Source organism: Euprymna scolopes, chromosome 22 (genome assembly GCF_053919585.1).
Source record: "Euprymna scolopes isolate OS-2025 chromosome 22, ASM5391958v1, whole genome shotgun sequence".
NCBI classification, from domain to species: domain Eukaryota; kingdom Metazoa; phylum Mollusca; class Cephalopoda; order Sepiida; family Sepiolidae; genus Euprymna; species Euprymna scolopes.
The window spans coordinates 101,996,854-102,017,671 of NC_136503.1; the positions used below are offsets into that span (position 1 = coordinate 101,996,854).

Below are 20,818 nucleotides of genomic sequence, written 5' to 3' on the forward strand. Positions count from 1 at the left end.
GTCCTTGTTTTATCATTATTTCCATGGCAGATGCTCGTCTGAACTCCAATCTCTGGTCCCCCCTCGCCAATCTTTCACGAAAAACACCCGTCTAGCTGAATCCACTGTGAAAAATTTCCCCCACTCTATATCTGTGCCTAAATCAAAACGCAGATTCCATGAACAAAGCTTCTTTCTTAGAACTGCACGCCTGTGGAACTCTGTTCCGTCTGCCTGCTTCCCTCCGGACTACAACTTGGATGTCCTCAAGTCCAATATTAACAAATTCCTAATGAACCGCCCCCTTAAGTAAACATTTCAGCAAATCTCCTCACTAACGTAATGTACTTGCAATAACCCTTATCCCTGAGTGGCTTCCGGGCCTTGATAAGTGGTGATCACTGTGTAAAAAAAAAAAAAAAAAAAAAAGGTCGGTGTTTGGTCCGTCGTCTGCTTCTGTTGTCGTAAATCAAAGGATTCTTCAGCACTGATCAGGAGTACTGGTTAGATATTATGAAACAATGGCATAAACATTTCATAGATCAATTCTTCAGAAGTAGATGAATCTGTCATTGATGGCCACAAAAAGATCATGGAATTGGATGATTTGTCGACAAGAAAAAGATCTTATATTGACCAGATCAACCCAGGCAAAGCACCTGGTTTGCAGAAGGAGAGAACATAAAATCAGCTCGTATTATTTAGATTCATCTTGAGTGTGATTTTCACGTTTCAGTCGATGTAACCTCCGACCTTCTTTAGGTGTATCTTGTCAAACTCGGGAATGTTTCTGTCGAACTCAGGAATTTGGACATAATTTCAAGTGGAACCCTTTATTTACTTCATAGGGGTAGCATGTTCTTGTTCCATCAGCCATGACTGGATAGTAACTCGCTATTAGGACCTCTATCCAGTCAAGAAAAAAAGTGTCCTCCAGATCTAAAATGCACAAATGCTCAACAATTATCGAAAAATAAAAACTATCTAGAAGATTCAGCAAACATGACAGCTGAAAGCCGACTCCAAATTTGCGACCCACGTAAAACCATGCTGGGTGTATTAATGTCTCATGATGACGTGCTGCACTTGAAAATTTGAAGAGAAAGTGGTCTGGTATTGGCAGGTAAATGTCTTTATAGTGCCTGCCTGCTTCTTCGGGACTGATCACCGTATTCGAGCGCGACGGAGTGTAAACATAGTTCCTTTGCTTTTATGCATGCGTGTGGTCACATTCACAACATCGTGTTCCTACGCGTTTTTAATAAGGCAGAGATGTTTCAAAGTGGTGATCGCTGGAAATGTTCCTGCCTGTTAAAAAAATTTAAAAAACAAAGATTGTGATTTTTTTTTTTTTTACCCCTGCAATGGCATTAGCCAGTAACGTCTTTCCGCAGCCTGGAGGTCCATGGAGTAAAAGACCTCGTGGAGGAGTGACACCCAGCTGACGATGGATCTCTGGATGTTTCATGTGGACCAGAATTTTGCATATATCCTAGAAAGATGAAAATAACAAAAAAAAAAAAACATATCTTATTATATTTAGTTGTATAGGTCCGATGTTACCTGGGAACAAGTTGTGTTACAAATAAAACGTTTAAAAGAGAAAAGGGCATCCACCACTAGATTACGAAGTCTGTTTTAAACTCTGTCAAGGCATGATAAGGTTTTTCTAGCATCTCCTGCCTCCTCCCTTGAGGCTTGCATTTACTAATATCCGCGGGCTTAGAACTAACTTAGATGATGTTGAGTCATTTCTCCTTGTAAACACCCCGGATATCTTAGCATTAAGTGAAACTAACCTTCACTCCTCCATTCCCTCTAACCACTTTAACATGCCTGGTTATCTCCCACTCTACCGTAAGGACTCGGACAGACATATGCATGGACTTGGAGTCTATATTCGTAACACCCTCCCCCTGACTAGAGAAATAAAACTAGAATCAGAGGACCAGGCCTTTATGTGCTTCAGACTAAATATGCAACACAATATTAGCTACTTGTATTTTCTCTACCGCTCTCCCTCAAACCAAGACTGTACCCTAATAAACAAAGTCTCAGACAGCATAGATATAGCACTCTCCCTCGATACTAGCGCACAAATACATGTATTTGGTGACTTCAATGTCCACCACAGTAACTGGCTAGGATTCTCACATCACACAGACATAGCTGGTAGCGCAACTCATAGCTTCTCTTTATCCCATTCCCTATCTCAGTTGGTTACATTTCCAACACGTTTCCCAGGCCAGCACGATCAACATGCCTCACTTCTAGATCTCTTTCTGACAACGGTTCCCAATGACTGTATAACAAATGCCCACAGCCCACTCAGAAATGCTGATCACGCTGTGATAATGGTAAAAATCAGCCTAAATTCTCACCCTAAAACTGAAGACCCACTACTCAAAACAACGAGGTATTACAAAAAGGCTGATTGGGAAGCCATCAGGGAGCTCATCAGAGATGCCCCATGGCAAAATATCTTTACTCTTCCAGCGAAACAGTGTGCAAATGAGACCACTGAATGGTTCAAAACTGCTATTGAAACACATGTTCCCGCACGGAAATTCTATAGCAAGCCCCACTCTCCCCAATGGTTTACTTCTGCTTGTGCAGCTGCCATATGTCAAAGGCAGCATGCGTTCCGCAGATTCAACTGACATAAGTCCAGCTCAAACAAACAGAAGTTTATAGAAGCTAGAAATAATTGTAAGAGAATGATAGAGACAGCTAAGACAGATTACTCTGAAACCACCAGAAAGCGCATCGTTAAGCGTAGTTAATAATGGGCAGTCAACTATTCCCCCATTAACAAACAATCATGAGGTTGCTTGCACGGCAACTGACAAGGCTAATCTGCTTGCCAGTCGGTTTGCCTCAAACTCCACACTGAACTCGGTACACCACTCACTCCCTGATTTTCCTCTGCGAACAGACGCCACACTAGACGATTTGAAAATCACCCCTTCTCAGGTACATGCTATTATAAAAAACCTAGACACCTCAAAAGCATGTGGACCAGATCTCATCCCGGCTGTGCTATTAAAAAAATGCTCTGCCGTGGTTGCTCCAGTTCTCTCCAAACTTTACAATAAATGCCTTAACGAATCTTGTTTTCCCGACTGCTGGAAAACCGCCTCTGTAGTACCAGTCTTCAAGAATTCTGGTGAAAGAACTGACCCACTAAATTCTCGCCCCATTAGCCTCCTCCCGCTTTTCGCCAAAATATTTGAGTCCTTAGTTAATCAAGCCCTAGTCCAGCACCTAACAGCTGCTAAACTCCTGACTGACAAACAATATGGATTCAGGCAAGCCCGTTCAACAGCAGATATCTTAACTGTAGTTTCTGAACGTATATACCGTTCATTGGATAAAACAGGGGAGGGTAGAGCGGTAGCCCTCGATATATCTAAGGCTTTTGACAGGGTATGGCATGATGGTCTCCTAAGGAAAATTAGATCATATGGAATCACTGGAAGAATTCATAAAGTAATTAAATCCTTAAGTAATAGAAAAATCAAAGTTGTCCTCGACGGTCGTACATCCAAACAATATGACATAAATGCGGGAGTACCTCAGGGGTCTATCCTTGGACCTCTATTATTCCTGATATTCATAAATGACCTCCCTGATAAAATTGTTTTCGAGATGGGTATATTTGCCGATGACACCACTCTCTATAACAAATGAACACATATCCAAGGAAATGGCAGAAACACTAGAGGATGACCTCCAATCCGTAGTGGAATAGGGACAAAAATGGTTGGTCACATTCAATGCTGCTAAGACTAAGCTTGTTTCCTTCAATAACTACAAGAAACCTTCTCTACCACCAATAGCAATGGCCAAGAACACATTGCCTGAAAGTACTTCTTTTAAACTCCTCGGCCTAACGTTTACAGGGAATATGAACTGGAATAGATACATTGAGAGCATTGCCAAGGCTGCTGCAAGGAAGGTTGGCTCCCTCTACCGTGCTAGAAAACTACTTATGCCTGACAGTATCCTATACCTCTATAAGGCAACCATTCGCCCATGTATGGAGTACTGTTGTCACATCTGGGCTGGTGCATCTGCTGCTTGTCTCTCGCTCCTGGACAGGGTTCAAAAGAGAGTCGACAACCTGATAGGTCCTGAACTGTCATCTAGGCTTCAGCCTCTGTCCCATCGACAAACTGTGGCATCCCTCTGCCTGTTCTACAAATACTTTAATGGTGAATGCTCTGACGAACTGCAAACACTTGTACCTCCCCGACGTAACTACCCCCGACAAACCCGACAAGCTACTAAGTCTCATCCCTTTACAGTAGAGATCCCTAGGTGCAAGAAAGCCTTTTACTCCAATAGTTTCTTCCCCAGAACTGCTGGTCTTTGGAACTCCCTTCCGGGATTCTGCTTTTCCAACTGCAATGATATGCAGAAGTTCAAGTGTAATGTTAACAAACATCTTTCTACTCTTCTCCCTTCATAATGACCCAGCTAATTAAGTCCCTAATAGTAGCCCCCTGCTTCAAAGTGGCACTGTGCCTTGTTTGGAGTGAAAATTGAATAAAAAAAAAAAAATAAAAAAAGAAAAAAAAAAAAAGATGTTGCAATAATACTCCATCGTTGGCCGTACCTGGCTTTTATATAGGTAGAGAATTGCATCAGGAGTGAGATATCTACTAGAGCGGTAGAAGGATCCTACCATTTTTCCAGTGGCCTTGGCAATGGATTTGATGCATGTGTTCCATTTCAGATCAGGAGTAAAGGTCAAGCCTAGAAGTTTGTTAAAACATGGAGCCTCCCCAAGACGAGAGCCATTCATTTCAATTGATGCCAGATAGGGATCAGAGTGTTGATGATGTAAAGATAGAAGTTTGGTTTTAGATGTATTAAAAGTAACCAGCCACCGCTTTCCCCATTGTACCATTTGCTCAAGATCAAAGGAGAAAAAGTCAGATATATATATAAGCAGCTACAAAGATGGAAATAAGTAAAATAATTACGTACCAATAAACACTGTTCATTACCTCCAACATCAGCAAAAGTTGTACTTGAAATCTGAAATCCAAACTCTAAAAAAAGACAAAAATAACATAAATTAAAACTCAATAATAAAGTAGAGATATTTCCGATAGTGTTCAATACTAAAATTCTTATTAGTAGAGCAAATATTTTATCATGTAATTTACACAAGCCAAATCTATATATCTATAAAAGTGAACGTGTCTGTGTACATTTCCCTACGCAATAACTCTGTCAATTTTTAGTCTACAGACTCGAAATTTGATATACAGGGTACTGAGATTTGGGAAAATCTATGTGATTGGTTTTGGGCCAGAAATTAAGCTGTTAAGGGGGTCAAAGTTCAACAATTTGACTGTTGACAACCCTACCAAACTCCTTCGACAATTTGGGGTCTACACACTTGAAATTTTAGATATAGGCTTGTATCTGGAGTTGGGTGCTTTCTGGAGCGATAAAATGATCCAATCATTTGTTCAACGACCTTAGCAATAGACTGGATATAAGTGTACCGTTTTAAGATGCAAATTGAAAGTTACTCTAAAGAGTTTTATTAAGAGTTAATCTTAAAACCTACCTTTGCTTTGTGTATTTTTATCTGGTTGTTCTTGCCGTGAACGTTCTGACAATCTCGGTCTTTTTGATGATGGAATATCTGCATCCTAAAAAAATAAATAAGCAGTATTAGTGGCTTTGTTTTTAATTGGAGTTCACCACTTGTCTCTAACCTGAAGGATAAGAATTAACAAGCTGAGCATGTGGGGTCCCCCTTTCACAAGTGAAAAATTTACTTTTACCATGACTAATGTTTGTGCAAAATTTTAAAAAAATCCAAGTTGTGATCATTAAGTGCAAACGGATCAATTAAGAAAGATGGATAAATTAAGACCTGGCCAGAGATAGGTTATTTTCAAAGTTAATTTCTAAAAGTCGTCCGATACATACCAGCAACAACTGTCACTGATGCTGTTGTTAAGAAACTTGAATCTGAATGTAGTGTTAAACAGATAGATTCCCAGAGTTTGACAAAAAGATTCCCAGAGTTTGACAGAAAGATTCCCAGAGTTCGATAGAAAGATTCCCAGGGTTCGACAAAAAGATTACAGAATCCGACAAGACATACGTGAAGGTTAGAGATTATATAAACCATAACATTCAAGATGAGAACAGCAGTCCAAAGAATCCAAATAATATTAAAAACAAATCCTCATCTCAAAAATTCAGAAACAGAAGCAAAATCCTCAAATATTTTCAATACTTATCAATCATAATAATTTGCATGAAAGCGACACGTGCAAAATTACGATTAGTGAGATATCGACGGTAGGGGGATGAGGTCAAAGGAACTCAACAATCATGACATGAATGTATACGAAACTATAAGATCAAAGTAATAGAAATCCGAACATTATACCAACCTTGGACGCCTTCACGGCAGAGACAACTTCTGATGTCGCATTCTTTCTCCTCTCATTCGGTTGAGTTGGGGTTACATCATGAGCTGAGAACCTTTTGGAATCGTAAGCTTTCAGTCGATTTCCATCCACCATTTTGTTTTTGGTCAAATTTACATCATCTGCCAAATAAGAACGATTAGTATTGGATTTTTTGTTGTTAGAAGCCATATGTATGGGAGAGTGGTTCATTATGTAAGGAGTGGAAGAGGCGACTGGTGTGGACAAAGGGGTGAGAGACGGTTTGTGATGAGGGCTGGGTGGATGGGATGGTGTCTTCGAGGAACTAGACATGCCAGTGAGAGCAGAAGGGACCGACAGGGTCGGAGATGGGGCCGGAGACGAAACCCGCTTGCAAGGCGTGGAGGTTGGTAATGTCGGTTTTGAAACGTTTGTTTCATTTGGTACTTCCATGACGTTGCTGGATTTTTCCGTCTTTTTGTTATTCTGGTAGATGGAGGTCATGAAGTTGTTCATTGCGTTTGTGTCCTGCGGAAAATACGAAAACGTTAGGAATAGCAAATGAGAAATAAAAAAAAAATTTTAAATTAAAAATAAAAACTCAGGAAAAAATTATTATAGTAAATAATTTATATATATATATATATATATATATTCACAGACATACATATACGTATATATATATAGAGTAGAACTCCAGAATAAAGCATTAATAAATGGTAAGATGGTGAACATCTTAAAATTTGGAATATAGACTTTTGTCATTTATTTGTTATATGCTCTGTAATTACATTGAGCTTCATAAATTAAAGGATTGGTATATATAAAAGGAGAAATTTCCATATATATATATAATATAATATAAACCTGAACGTCTGTGTTGTGTCTGGTCACGAATAGGCTCCTATATGGTTGACTATTATAGAAAACTGATCACATATAATGATGTATCGAGACACAGGAATGGGTATGTTTGATCTGGCATAATGATGATTCATTAAAATTGTGGGGTCTGCATACGCGCCTGGTCCACAAAGTATGGAAATAAAAAATTTACAAAGTAAAAAAAAAACGTTTACAAGTGTTTTTGATATAGATGTACATAATAATACTTTGATAAGTATGTTTTAACTTAAATAGGGATGGTATAATAAAATTGTAGGGTCTGCGTTCGCGCCTCGCCTCCATAGAATGGAAATAGGCACAAACTTTAATAAAGACTTTTCATATCTATCTGCGTAAGTATACTTTGATAATTATGTTTCAGTTTGAAGAAATATGGTATAATAAAATTATGGGGTGTTCGTTTGCGCTTGACCTCCATAGAATGGAAATATGTCACAAAGTTTAACAAGGTTTTTTAATATAGATCCACAGAATATTGTGATAAGTGTTTCAGTGTGAACAGGTATGGTATAACAAATTATGGGGTTTATCTATTTTATGTTTACTTTCATCATATTTTGCTTTGGTTTTGATACCCCCAAATTCGAAGCTATCTCATTACAACCCTTCCTTTTGATAACCTATCATACTTTCATAAATCAGAGTCCATTTTCTGTAGGCTGTTTTTGAACCCAGTCAACGACGGGTACTTTTGCTAGTAATATATATATGTGAAAATATGTTTCTTCAATTATACAATGCTGGCAACATGTATGTATGTATGTCTGTGTGTGTGTGTATATATATATATATATATATATATATATATATATATATGTATATATATATATAGTAGAACCCCAGAATATGGCATTAATCTGTTCGCGGGTTGGAATCGTAAGGTGAAATCGCCGTATGGTGGAGGCTAAAAAAAAGTACATATCAAAAATTACAACACAAAATACAGTACAATATATAATACACATGTATATAATCAAATAACATTATAAATAACACTGTAAGGCGGGGCAAATACCGTAACTAGGGGCTTGAAAAACATTGTATTCCACATCGTAAACTAAAAAACAACGTATCCTAGGGCCACCGTATCCCGAGGTTCTACTGCATAGACATACACGTAGTCAATAAAGAAATGTTAACGCAAAAAGAAATGTCGATGTTAAAATGTGAATACCTTGTACATGACGTAATCAGCGTTGTCAGAGGAAAAGCTTTTCTCCGTTGTGTCGCTTTCGGCATCGATGCAATCCTCACTGTATCTGGAGAAGGAAGACGGAAAACCAAACATCAGATCAGAATTTCAAGTTCACACATAACTGGATAGATATTTAGATAACGTTTTTTTTCCCCTGATCGTATTGCAGTAACAAAGTGTCGTTATTTGATTGGACAAGCTAGCTAGTTAGTTATGATAGTCCATCCATCTGGGGTCCTGGATATGACCTAAAACTATATCTGATGGTGAGGCCCCCACCTTGCGGGCCTTGGGGAGTGTGGAACCACCCTTTAATTGCCATTGCTCCCAGGTCCACTCTGACCCTGTTAGGGTCCTAACTATGAGTTAAATAGAATCCGACTTAAAAAACAAATATACTCCATTAAATAATCGTTCCTCAAAATAACTAGATTCGGCATTAAATAACCTGAAAAACGTTGATATGCCGTAAAACAAAAACAACCAACCATCCATGTGGATGACGATGTCTCCATTTTTTTTTTAAAATTGACTCTATGTCTCCGTTGATGACTGTGAAGCCCGATGCGTCGTCTACACTGCTTTACACAGATAGAGCACGGGAAGACAGGATTTGAGTTTGGATGATGAGTGGTCGCCGCTCGTTGGTGTCTCAGTCTGCGACGTTCCATAGCTGCTCGCTCAAAAATTTAATGAAAACGTAAACGAATCTCTTAGTAAACGAGAGTTGCCTCCCTCTGCAAAATGACAAATTGCAAGTCCAATGTAAACAGATTGCAAACAGCGCTTTGTTATTTACATACCGTACTTCGGAGTAATTGCACCAAATCCAGGGGTAATTGCACCAACTAAAAAAAAAAGTGCTCTTTATATGCATGCTTGCCAAAAGAGTACTTTTAACTAGTTGGCGCCACTAATCCCGATGTATAAACACTTTTGCAGTTTTAACAAAAGAGCTACAATAATATCAGGGCGTCTCCATTCACGCTGAACATCTACAGAATGCCAACATCAATATATTAGATATGAAGCAGTCCCCTGTGGAATTTCTACAGGTCCCGCTAGTGTTAAAGAGTTATTTTATTAAAATAATCAATAATCAGTAATAATCAATCAATAACCAGTAATACTTACCGGAAACCACTCTTCTTACTAGCAATGTGCTTCTTTTCCAACTGACTCGTAAAATCATCCGCCTCTTCCGAAGATGGTTCATCCTTACAAATGATTTCGTAGGCTACGCAATAGAATTCAAAACAAATTTAAAAAAGTAGATAATTCTATATTCATAAAGTTAGGTAAGTGGTAGATAAATAGAAAAGCTAAAAAATGTTGACACACACACACACACACACATATAACAGTGAACTGCACGCAAGAGCATGCAGACACACCCACGCCCGTATATGGAAGAACGGTGATAAACACACAGACCCGTAAAAGTACTCGTAACAAGAAAACGATTAGTAAAGTAAACGATTAAATAATAAACAGGACAGCAAAAGTTTCATGGGCACGAGCTGCTAAAAACAGCCTATCCTGCCTTGACAGAGTACAAAATAGGCTCCGTGGCCTACTGGGTGATGCCCTTTTCTCTTTCTTGCGAGCCTGTCTTTGTGTTATCGTTACTACCATGGCAGGTGCTTGTCTGAGCTCCAATCTTTGGTCCCCCTCCCTCACCCGTCTAGCTGAAACCACTGTCAAAAATTTGCCCCACTCTTTATCTGTGCCAAAATCAAAACGTAGATTCCATAAACAAGGCTTCTTTCTTAGAAGTGCACACCTGTGGAACTCTGTTCCGGTTGCCTGTTTCCCACCTGACTACAACCTGGATGTCTACAAGTCCAATGTTAACAAATTCCTGATGAACTGCCCCCTTAAGTAAGACACTTTATCAGATCTCCAACACTAACGTACTGTACATGCAATAACCCTTATCTCTGAGTGGCTTCCGGGCCTTGATAAGTGGTGACCACCTTGTAAAAAAAAAAAAAAAAAAAAAAAAGAAAAAGTTGACTTATGCAATTCTTGAGAGTATGTGTTTCGTAACACAAAATCAATCACTTAATTATTATATCAATCAGTGAATCTATTTTGCCCTTAACTCATCAGAAGAAATAGCAACAATTCATCCATGAAAAAAAATCCGAAAATTGGAAAAGAAGCTGTAAATACCTTATAACATGTTTACATTATGTCCTTTTGGAATTACACTGAGCTTCTTAAATAAGGATTAGTATATATTATAAGGAAATAAAGTATATTCTCACAAAAATACACGTGTGTACAGATCACGTTGACACATCGGTTCTTGCCAGATCACCGGAAGGTTAGGTGCTTTAGGTACCGCGCTGAGTCGTAGAAATTTCTAGGTTGATATCAATTTTTTTTTTTTGGCTCAATTAACACCCTTACACACACCTCGACTTTCTTTTTCGCCTTCGCGTCACGGGTTCAAGCCTGCCTACCTACCACCACTTTTTATTTTTTTTTTTTGCTCAACACACACCTCAAATTACAAAAAGTGCGTGCAATTCGTATCCTGATGAAAATAAAAAAAATTTAATGATTTACAAAAAATGCAATTCGTATCCTGATAGAAAAAGAAAATGGAAATGTACCACTAACCTCTTTCGACACTTTTCAAGAATGCAGTCCTTTTTTTCCTGTTATAATCTCTGAAAAAAATTAAATGTATAAATAAAAATAAATTAGGTACTTTGCATTTTACGATTTCGCTTGGCCACAAATATTAGAATCAAAACAATAAACGTCGGAAAAATCATAACGACAAATTACCTGTCATCTGGCTGATTTTCGTCTATGGTAGCGAGACAATGACCGTGGCTGATTTAGCGGAAACTAAGGTTTTAACAACGACTAGCGGGTGATCTGTGCGAATAGCAAAGATTGACTTTGAATAGAAAAGTTTGAAAGACGCATGAGGGTCAATGAGGCTGATCGGCAGAAGCTGGAAATCTTTAACAAGAATATCTCTGTCGCATCTTGCTGACCATGTTCCACCTTACCTCGGCTAGGGATGTTTATCCTGTGCCCCCAGAATTAACAGAGATCATACCATTCCTGTAATGATCTGGTTTCTGTTGATTGGAACCTTGAGGAGGCTTAAAGCTACTCAAATTCCAGTGAAGACCAATAGCCGCTGCCAACGAGAAATCGATGGTAAGCAGCTGTTGGGATAATGCAAATTTATTTGCAAATCTTATCAAAAGAGATGGAGAGTGCTGACATGTTGTCACTCAGCTTTCAGGGAACAGCGCAGGCTGTTTTCAAGGAGAAACTATGTGAAGGCTCCTTGTGAGCCAATAATAACGACAGCAACACAGGTTCACAATTTTCAATTTCAGATATGCGGCCATGATTAAATGGACCCCTTCTATCTTACCTATTTTTACTGACATATGACGTCAGGCTTCGATGAAAATAGAGTACGTCTTTGTTCGGCCGTCTTCCCAGCAGTTACCTACTCCAGAGTGCCTCCCTGCCCCTCCTTTTTGAGAGAGGGTCTGAATTGCCTCCATATTAAACTGATTTATGCTGGGCCCCCAAAACCAACAGAGATTAGACCATTCCTGTAATGATACGGTTCCGGATACGATTTTGCAGTAGAAGTTTAGTTCTGTGCAGTTCTAGGAGGTCCACCCTTCCAAGCTTTGCCTTCTCTCTTTGAGAAACGGCTGGTTTATTGCTAATCACCGAGGCGCTCTTACCGGAGAATCCCGACAGGGCTGTCCAGACTCTTTTTGCAGATCAGAGTGCCCCTCTTCGGGAGCACTGACTTCTCAATCCCATTTTCCGACCCTGGTGTCTAAGTTTTTGCAATTGGAGAGGACTAAACGCATTCTTTGCCAACATCTCAATCTTAAATTTCTGTCATGTTAAAGCGACGTCTTCAATGATTAGGCATGCAGCTCGTCACCTAAAAGGAGGCGCTAAAGGAGTTCATGAACAATTTTACATAAGGGAGATAATCAACCAAGCAAAAATAAGCATTTTTTTTTTTTTGCAAGAGATAATTTGAGACGCCAAACCAATCAATGGTACAATGAAACAATTCCAATCAAAAAAAACATCTTGTTCCCACAAGAGTATAGTCCCGGAAATTGCGGAGGTAGTTTTCAAAAAGGAAAAACACTAAGGTCTTGGAACACATTCCACATGACCATACCAGCGTAACAGATTCACCCCCACCCCTCCTTTGTTTTTTTTTTGTTTTTTTAACTTGGGAGTCATCATTTATGGCCATCTTCAAGTCTAATGCAAACAAGTTCTTGATGAGCCGTTCCACTTAAGTTAACAAATTTAACAAATCTCCACTACTGACGATTACTATGATTCTGATAATGTGCACTCTTTAACCCTTATCCTCGAGTGGCCTCTGGACCTTGATAAGTGGTGACTCCTATGTAAAAAAAATTAAAAAAAGGATGAATCTAATACGCTGGTATGGTAAAAAAATTAAAAAAAATTCAAGTTTGATTTTCGCTTACCCATATGACGACTGCAGATCTCTGGCCATCGTGCCAACACTAAAACTTTTGCTTCTTCCATGACTAGACAAATACTGTCGAAACAAAAGAAACAGAAATCATTATCATATTCAGGGCTTTACATTTACTAGTGGTGGCCATAAAGTGAGTGATCATTATACGTTAAATTATTATAGAAAAGTGATCCCTCACTTTCTTTAAACTAACATTTCTTCATATCTTGGAAACTACTCGTTTGCTGGAATTTTAAACGTTATTTTCATTTTCAACATCCTCAAAAACTTATAAATGTCTTAATTTTCCAAGTTTTTTTTTTCTATAGTGTGGAAAGTCGATTGTCTGCCCCTTGCTGATCTTATATTCCAAACATTCCCAATAGGTGTCGCTAGCAGTGTATCATTCAAAAACAAGATGGAGTGAAGTTTTTCTTCGATAAAATGTTGCATAATATTTGATTTTCTTAAATTAAAAAAATACTTGATCGATTTACGTGATTTTTGGAATATGACATCTTCATGCAGTGACAAGTACGTACATTATAAAGATTTTTTTTCAGATTTTTATAGTAAAAAAGATTACTTGTGGATCATTTATAGACTTGCACCGAAAAACGCAATTTTACCCAATTTTTTTTTAATTGCTTAGAACTATAAATAACTTTCTACTCATTGATTTTTCGTCATTTTTGGATTATTACTATTTTCGCCGAAAATTTTTCGCCATGACAATTAAGTACGTAATATTGTTTTTGGTAAATATCCAGATACGCTACAACAGAACACCGCGCTCGTAACGTAAACGGAAGCTACAAAATAGTGGAAAGTAGTTCGTGGGTTCAGGGGTTAATACTATGCAAACGGTAAATTTGCCCCAAGTTTGACTATCAGATTCGTTGTCAGCGACCTCAATTACCTATATAAAAACAAATTAGAGTGGTCTGTGTTCTGTTGTAGCGTATCTGTATATTTACCTCGTTTTTGCTTAAAACAATTAAATAAAAAAAAACTTGATCTGTCGACTCTTAATAAGCATTATCAGCCTTATGTTCAATAACAATTTAGTAGTAAAATCATAAATTTGGATTTTCTTAGTTTAAAAAAACTAATGGATCGGTTTAAGTGATTTTTGGAATATGACATCTTCGTTCTGTATAGACTTTCGGTGCTTCTACAGAATTGGCACGAGATTTTGTAGTCGATAAATGGAGTTTTCAGATTTAAAAAAAGAAACAATGGTCTCAACTGATTTTCTTGTCAATTCTAATAAGTTACAATGGTACCACCTTCCAAATTATACAGTCGAAATTACCTGAATATTACTGAATTATTAAAAAAAAAACTTTAATCGTGTTAGCAGGAGAAAAATTGCTGCTATCTTGTTTAAACAAAACGGAAAATTACCTCCCTTTTGAACTCTCCTGTGTCTTACGATCGTTTTCATCAAAGTCTATTGTTTATTTTCTTTAATAAATAATTTTCTACCTTATCGATTTTCGTAATTTTTGGATATAATCATCTTAAAAATACGAGGAATACGTAGATACGATTCTTTTCATGTGAAATTCAGGATTATGGGTACTAGTGCACTTATTGATCCGTGCTGAAATATTAACGTTATTATTTAAAAAGCCATTCTTAACATGGGGAGGGGAGGGTATTTTGTACCTATTGTATAATTTAACCTTACAATTGAATAAAAAAAAAAAAACATATCATAAAACTTTTATTAAAATTGGAAATACGATTTTAAAAAATAGTGCTGATCAATCAGCAAGTGCACTAGTACCGGATTATGATTTTCGAAATTCCGTCCCAATAGTGTTTCCCGATTTTTCCGTGTTTTTTTTTTTTTTTTTTTTAAGTAAGTGTCATTGTGAATATACAAAAACAAAAAACAAAATAAAAGCACCGCGGTTTTATTTTGTTTTTAAGAGCCACTATGCTAGAAAAGAACGAACTCTCATTTATAAATGAATTCATACACAAAAGAAAACATCCTTATTGATAATGTCGAAACATGTGCAAGAGAACACGTGTTCGCATTTTTAGTTGGTGATCGCGAGAAACGATTAGAAAATTTAAAAAATAAAAATGTTTTCTTTTAAAAAAAAAATGGCGTTGTTTACCTGCCGAATCCGTGGAATAAGTTTGGCATCTGCTAAATAAAAAGAATCTTTGCTGGAACCGGATTTCTTTTTTGAACTCATCCTAAATTTGGAAAAGATCGTATAAATTTAGAAAAATAAATAAAATCAAATAGGTTGTTTTAGCAAAATTATCTCCCTTTGACGGTGTTAGCCGAGATTATGTCCCTTATTAAAAATTGTCTTCATCCTATGTGTATTTGTGATTTAAAAAAAAAACAAGAGGCAACAATGCCACACTGCCAACACTCTACATTCTACAATCAAGAACATCTCAACTGCAAAATACGACGCACAGCTGATACAACTCTTCACTCCTTCTGTCTGTATGAGATCTTACAGGCTGCCGAAAGAACAGGTTTATCACGAATTAATATTTGTGTTTTAATTCGTTAACTAACTTACACACAACTCAAGTAGATGTTGCTCATACAAGTCGATGATACGTCCTTGACAATTAGTTTGACCATATTGGTGGCCTTTTATCTATCAGGCTGTGATATTTGCTATGTTTAGAATGTCCACCCTTCCAGGTCTTGGCTTCTCATAGAGTTTTCTCTGCAACTTCTCTCCCTCTCACACACAGACGTGATGTTACTTGTCTCAGTCTTTTCTATAAATATTATTATTGCATGTGTTCTGTTCCCTGCTTCCTTTGTTCCAGCTCTTTGAATCGGTGGTCTAGTGGTCGTCACTAATTTGCTGTTTTGATGTAGCGACCACTACATACGGTCGAGTGTCGGCATTCTTGTCACTTTGAAGAAGAACTAAGTTTTGAAAAAGTTCAGTTTGAAATGGATTTTTGTTTACAATGCACGGCCCAGGTTGGCCGATAAGAATAGCAACAAATAATAACAATAATTATTATCTTCAAGTCTCTTCTTAAAGGGGCTTCTCCTTTAAGAATTTACAACTAGTTAATCGACAGTCGACACTTTCACTGAGTTATGCCAAACAGACGGACTGTTCCGCTGTATCACAGTGTGGCTAGACTAAAACTCATCAGAGAGTAATCTAATTTACAACTAGCTTATCGACGGTAGACACTATCAATGAGTTTACGTGTGTGTGTGTGTGTGTGTGTGTGTGTGTGTGTGTTACGTTAACATTCGAAATGTTGATTTTAAAAGCGTTCAGGTATGCTGAAAACGAATATCGCAAGGAAAATTAGCAGAGACAAATAGTTTTGTTGCTAGTTTTATTAATGCGTGTATTTTGAAATGTAAATCACTGGCGACCATGTTTAAACAGGCGGCATATGGAAGGGGCCAACCCTCAGTTTGTTCAGGTATGCTGAAAACGAATATCGCAAGGAAAATTAGCAGAGACAGATAGACAGACTACTAGTTTTGGAGCTAGTTTTATTAATGCGTGTATTGTGAAATGTAAATCCCTGGCGACCATGTTTGAATAGGTGGCATATGAAAGGGGCCAACCCTCAGTTTGTTCAGGTATGCTGAAAACGAATATCGCAAAGAAAATTAGCACAGACTGACTATAGATTCACCATCATAGTATTGAAATATTTTTTATTTTATAAAGGAATCACTACTTATCAAGCCCCAGAGGCAACTAGAGGATAAGGGTTAAAGTGTGTACAGTAGTCAATTGGACAATATCATAGTAATCGTTAGAAGTGTCAATTTGGTAAATTGGATTACTTAAGAGGAACGGCTCATCAAGAACTTATTTACATTGGACTTGAAGACGACGAAGTAAAAATATAAAGTTGAAAGAACTAGCGAAAAATACGATTTTAACGATGCCTTTCAAATCGTAAACTGCCTGTTTACATTTTTTGCGTTTAAAAAGTGTAAAAAAAGAGCAAACCTTCAGAATCCTAAAAAGATCTCCCGGGAGCATTTTTGCAACATGAAAAATATACAAACCAAAATAAAGAGAGGAGAGGCCACCCTATTTTGGTGAAACGCACGCACGCACACACGCATACACACACACAAACGCACACATAAGCACGCATGTCACCAAGCTAAAGAAGAGAGAAGGTGGGGGAAGGAGAGAAAAGGATCGTGTTCTCTGCACTGCACGTGCCGGGGTCAAACAGAAGTTAAATGAAATCGATTAAAAATGGCTCCACAAAGTTGTGTCTGAACTTTTTATTCTATGAAACTTAAGATTAATAAAACGAAATAATCGTGACCCGTGGAAATTTCACGGCGAATATTTCGCATTCAATAAGAACAAAACGAAAAAGTAGTGAACAAATAAATATATAAGAAAATGAATGTTACCAAAGGCAAGATAAGTTACCCTTCTACCTACCTAGATCACATTTTTGTTGTTTTAACTTATTTTAAAACGTTTATTTAACACAAACAAAAGTAGCGCACAGTTTTAAGTTAGAACAATAAAGAAAGTGTCTGACATTTTACAGTCATCTTGTGAGACTCGATAATCGCTCCAAACTCGAAAATTAAGCAAAATACTGGTAGCAACACATCCAATAAATGTCAGCAAACGAACATGTTTTCTTTTTCACATTAGCGAAACGCTTATCAGAGCAAAAGCGAAAATGAGAAGCAAAAACAAATGAAGAAGTCGGTTTTTATCGTTGAGCACAAAAACAAAAACAAAAAGAGTATCTAATCTAATAGGCCCCGTGCTATAGGTCAATCTCCAAAGTCTGTCCCATCGCCTCAGTGTTGCATCCAGTTTGTTCAGGTATGCTGAAAACGAATATCGCAAGGAAAATTAGCACAGACAGACTACTAGTTTTGGAGCTAGTTTTAGTTAATGCGTGCATTTTGAAATGTAGATCACTGGCGCCCATGTTTGAACAGGCGGCATATGAAAGGGGCCAACCCTCAGTTTGTTCAGGTATGCTGAAAACGAATATCGCAAGGAAAATTAGCAGAGACAAATAGTTTTCGAGCTAGTTTTATTAATGCATGTATTTTGAAATGTAAATTACTGGCGACCATATTGGAACAGGCGGCATATGAAACGGGCCAACCCTATCTTTGTTCAGGTATGCTGAAAACGAATATCGCAAGGAAAGTTAGCACAGACAAATAGTTTTCAAGACAGTTTTATTAATGCGTGCATTTTGAAATGAAAAGGAAAACTAGCACATCAAAGTATTGAAATATTTTTTGTTTTACAAAGGAATCACTACTTATCAAGGCCCAGAGACCACTCGAGGGTTTAAAGAGTGTGCAGTATGGGACAATATCATAGTAATCGTTAGAAGTATAAATTTTGTAAATTGGATTACTTAAGAGGAACGGCTTATCAAGAACTTGTTTACATTGGACTTGAAGAGGACGAAATAAAAATATAAAATTTAATGAACTCGCTAAAAATATTTTAACGATGCCTTTCAACTCGTAAACTGCTTGTTTACATTTGTGTACATTTTTCGAAGATAATAAAAAGTGTAAAAAAAAGTAAACGTTTAGAATCCTAAAAAGATCTCCCGGAAGCATTTTTGCAACATAAAAAATATACAAACCAAAATAAAGAGAGGAGGAAACCTACTCAAAAATATGGTTTATTACATCGCTTAAAATAAAGAAGAATCGGGGCCTCCAATAATACGATAATTTGGTGGGGAAGCAAATTGTGTTCTTTTTTCTAACTTGGTTTTAAAAAGTTTTTATTGCTAACATTTATTTTCATGAACTCTAACCACACCTCACAACCCTAATCCGGCCGGTCGGGAAAAAGTTTTTACTTTTTTAAAATTTTGTTGAAACCGACGAAATGAATTTTAATTTAAACTTCGTTTGACGTTGGCACGTCGCACGCACGCACGCAAACACACACACACACGCACGCACACACGCACGCACACATAAGCATTCGCTTGTCACCGAGCTAAAGAAGAGAGAAAGTGGGGGAAGGAGAGAAAGGGTCGTGTTCTCTGCACTGCACGTGCCGGGGTCAAACGTAAGTTTTAAAAAATGGCTCGACAAAGTTGTGTCTGAACTTTTTATTCTATGAAACTTAAGATTAATAAAACGAAATAATCGTGACCCGTGGAAATTCCACGGCGAATATTTCGCATTCAATAAGAACAAAACGAAAAAGTAGTGAACAAATAAATATATGAGAAAATGTTGTTTTAACTTATTTTAAAACGTTTATTTAACACAAACAAAAGTAGCGCACAGTTTTAAGTTAGAACAATAAAGAAGTGTCTGATATTTTACAGTCATCTTGTGAGACTCGACAATCGCTCCAAACTCGAAAATTAAGCAAAATACTGGTAGCAACACATCCAATAAATGTCAGCAAACGTTCGAACATGTTTTCTTTTTCACATTAGCGAAACTCTTATTAGAGCAAAAGTTAAAATGAGAAGCAAACACAAATGAAGAAGTCGGTTTTTATCGTTGAGCACAAAAACAAAAACAAAAAGAGTATCTAATCTAATAGGCCCCGTGCTATAGGTCAATCTCCAAAGTCTGTCCCATCGCCTCAGTGTTGCATCCCTGTTTACAAGTACTTTAATGAGATGTGCTCTGATGAATCCATAGCACTTATACCAGTGCCCGGAAAACTTGTCCCGGGAAAACTCGTCTCGAAGTCGAGTGTCGGCGTTCTTGTCTCGAAGTAAGTTTTTTTTAACACAGTTGAGTTGGAAATGGATTTCTGCACGTGCATCATGGCTGGACGATAAGAATAACAATACAAATAACAATAATTATTATCTTCAAGTCTCTTCTTAAAGGGGCATTCGGCTACGAAGTTACAACTAGCTAATCGACACGCGACACTGTCAATGAGTTATGCGAAACAGACGGACTCTTCCGCTGTATCAAAGTTATTAAGTGTGGTTAGACTGAAACTCATTAAAGCCAGTAATCTAAGTTTCAACTAGCTAATAGACATTCGGCACTTTCAATGAGTTATGCGATCACCGCCACTTGTCCAAAAACGGACTGTTCCGCTGTATCACAGTTATTAAGGGTTGTTAGAGTGTAACTCATCAGAGCCAGTAACCTAACTTACAACTAGCTAGTCAACATTCGACACTGTCATTGAGTTATGCGATACACTGCTAATTGTCCAGAGACGGACTGTTCTACTGTATCACAGTTGTAAAGGATGGTTAGACTAAAACTCATAAGAGCCAGTAATCTAATTTACAACTACCTTATCGACAGTAGACACTTTCACTGAGTTTACGTGTGTGTGTGTGTGTGTGTGTCTTTTTGTGTGTGTGTGGTTCGTTAACATTCGGACTGTCCATTATAAAATCGTTCGGGTATGCTGAAAACGACTATCGCAAGGCACAGACAAATAGTTTTCGAGATACTAATACGTATATTTCGAGATACTAATGCGTATATTTTGAAATGTAAATCACTGGCGACCATGTTTGAACAGGCGGCATATGAAAGGGGCAAACCCTCAGTTTTTTCAGGTATGCTGAAAACGAATATCGCAAGGAAAATTAGCACACACAGACAGAGTTTATTTTGGGAGCTAGTTTTATTAATGCGTGTATTTTGAAATGCAAATCCTTGGCGACCATGTTTGAACAGGCGACATATGAACGGGGGCAACCATCAGTTTTTCAGGTATGCTGAAAACGAATATCGCAATAAAAATTAGCAGAGACAGACAGACTACTAGTTTTGGAACTAGTTTAAATTATGCGTGTATTTTGAAATGTAAATCACTGGCGACCATGTTT

At 37.6% G+C, this 20,818-nt stretch overlaps 1 protein-coding gene across 1 annotated transcript; it reads right to left on the reverse strand.

Annotated features, from left to right (window-relative positions):
* Nucleotides 1-796: 796 nt before the first annotated feature.
* On the reverse strand, nt 797-15,319 carry LOC145243576 (nuclear valosin-containing protein-like). Its single transcript, XM_080106556.1, has 9 exons — nt 15,139-15,319; nt 13,014-13,087; nt 11,131-11,180; nt 9,637-9,739; nt 8,482-8,566; nt 6,405-6,929; nt 5,564-5,648; nt 4,972-5,036; nt 797-1,471 (listed from the first exon to the last, which is right to left on the reverse strand). The coding sequence occupies exons 1-9, from the start codon at nt 15,217-15,219 to the stop codon at nt 1,301-1,303; spliced, it is 1,239 nt and encodes a 412-aa protein (XP_079962682.1). The 5' UTR covers nt 15,220-15,319; the 3' UTR covers nt 797-1,300.
* Nucleotides 15,320-20,818: the final 5,499 nt, after the last annotated feature.

Bases quoted from the DNA above. Each gene is read 5' to 3' on its own strand.
- LOC145243576 (XM_080106556.1), bottom strand. From the start codon at position 15,219: ATGAGTTCAAAAAAGAAATCCGGTTCCAGCAAAGATTCTTTTTATTTA. The intron at 11,181-13,013 runs GTAAGCGAAAAT...AATTTTTTTCAG, and splicing joins GATCTGCAGTCGTCATATGG to AGATTATAACAGGAAAAAAA. The intron at 5,649-6,404 runs GTTGGTATAATG...TTATTTTTTTAG, and splicing joins CTGCCGTGAAGGCGTCCAAG to GATGCAGATATTCCATCATC.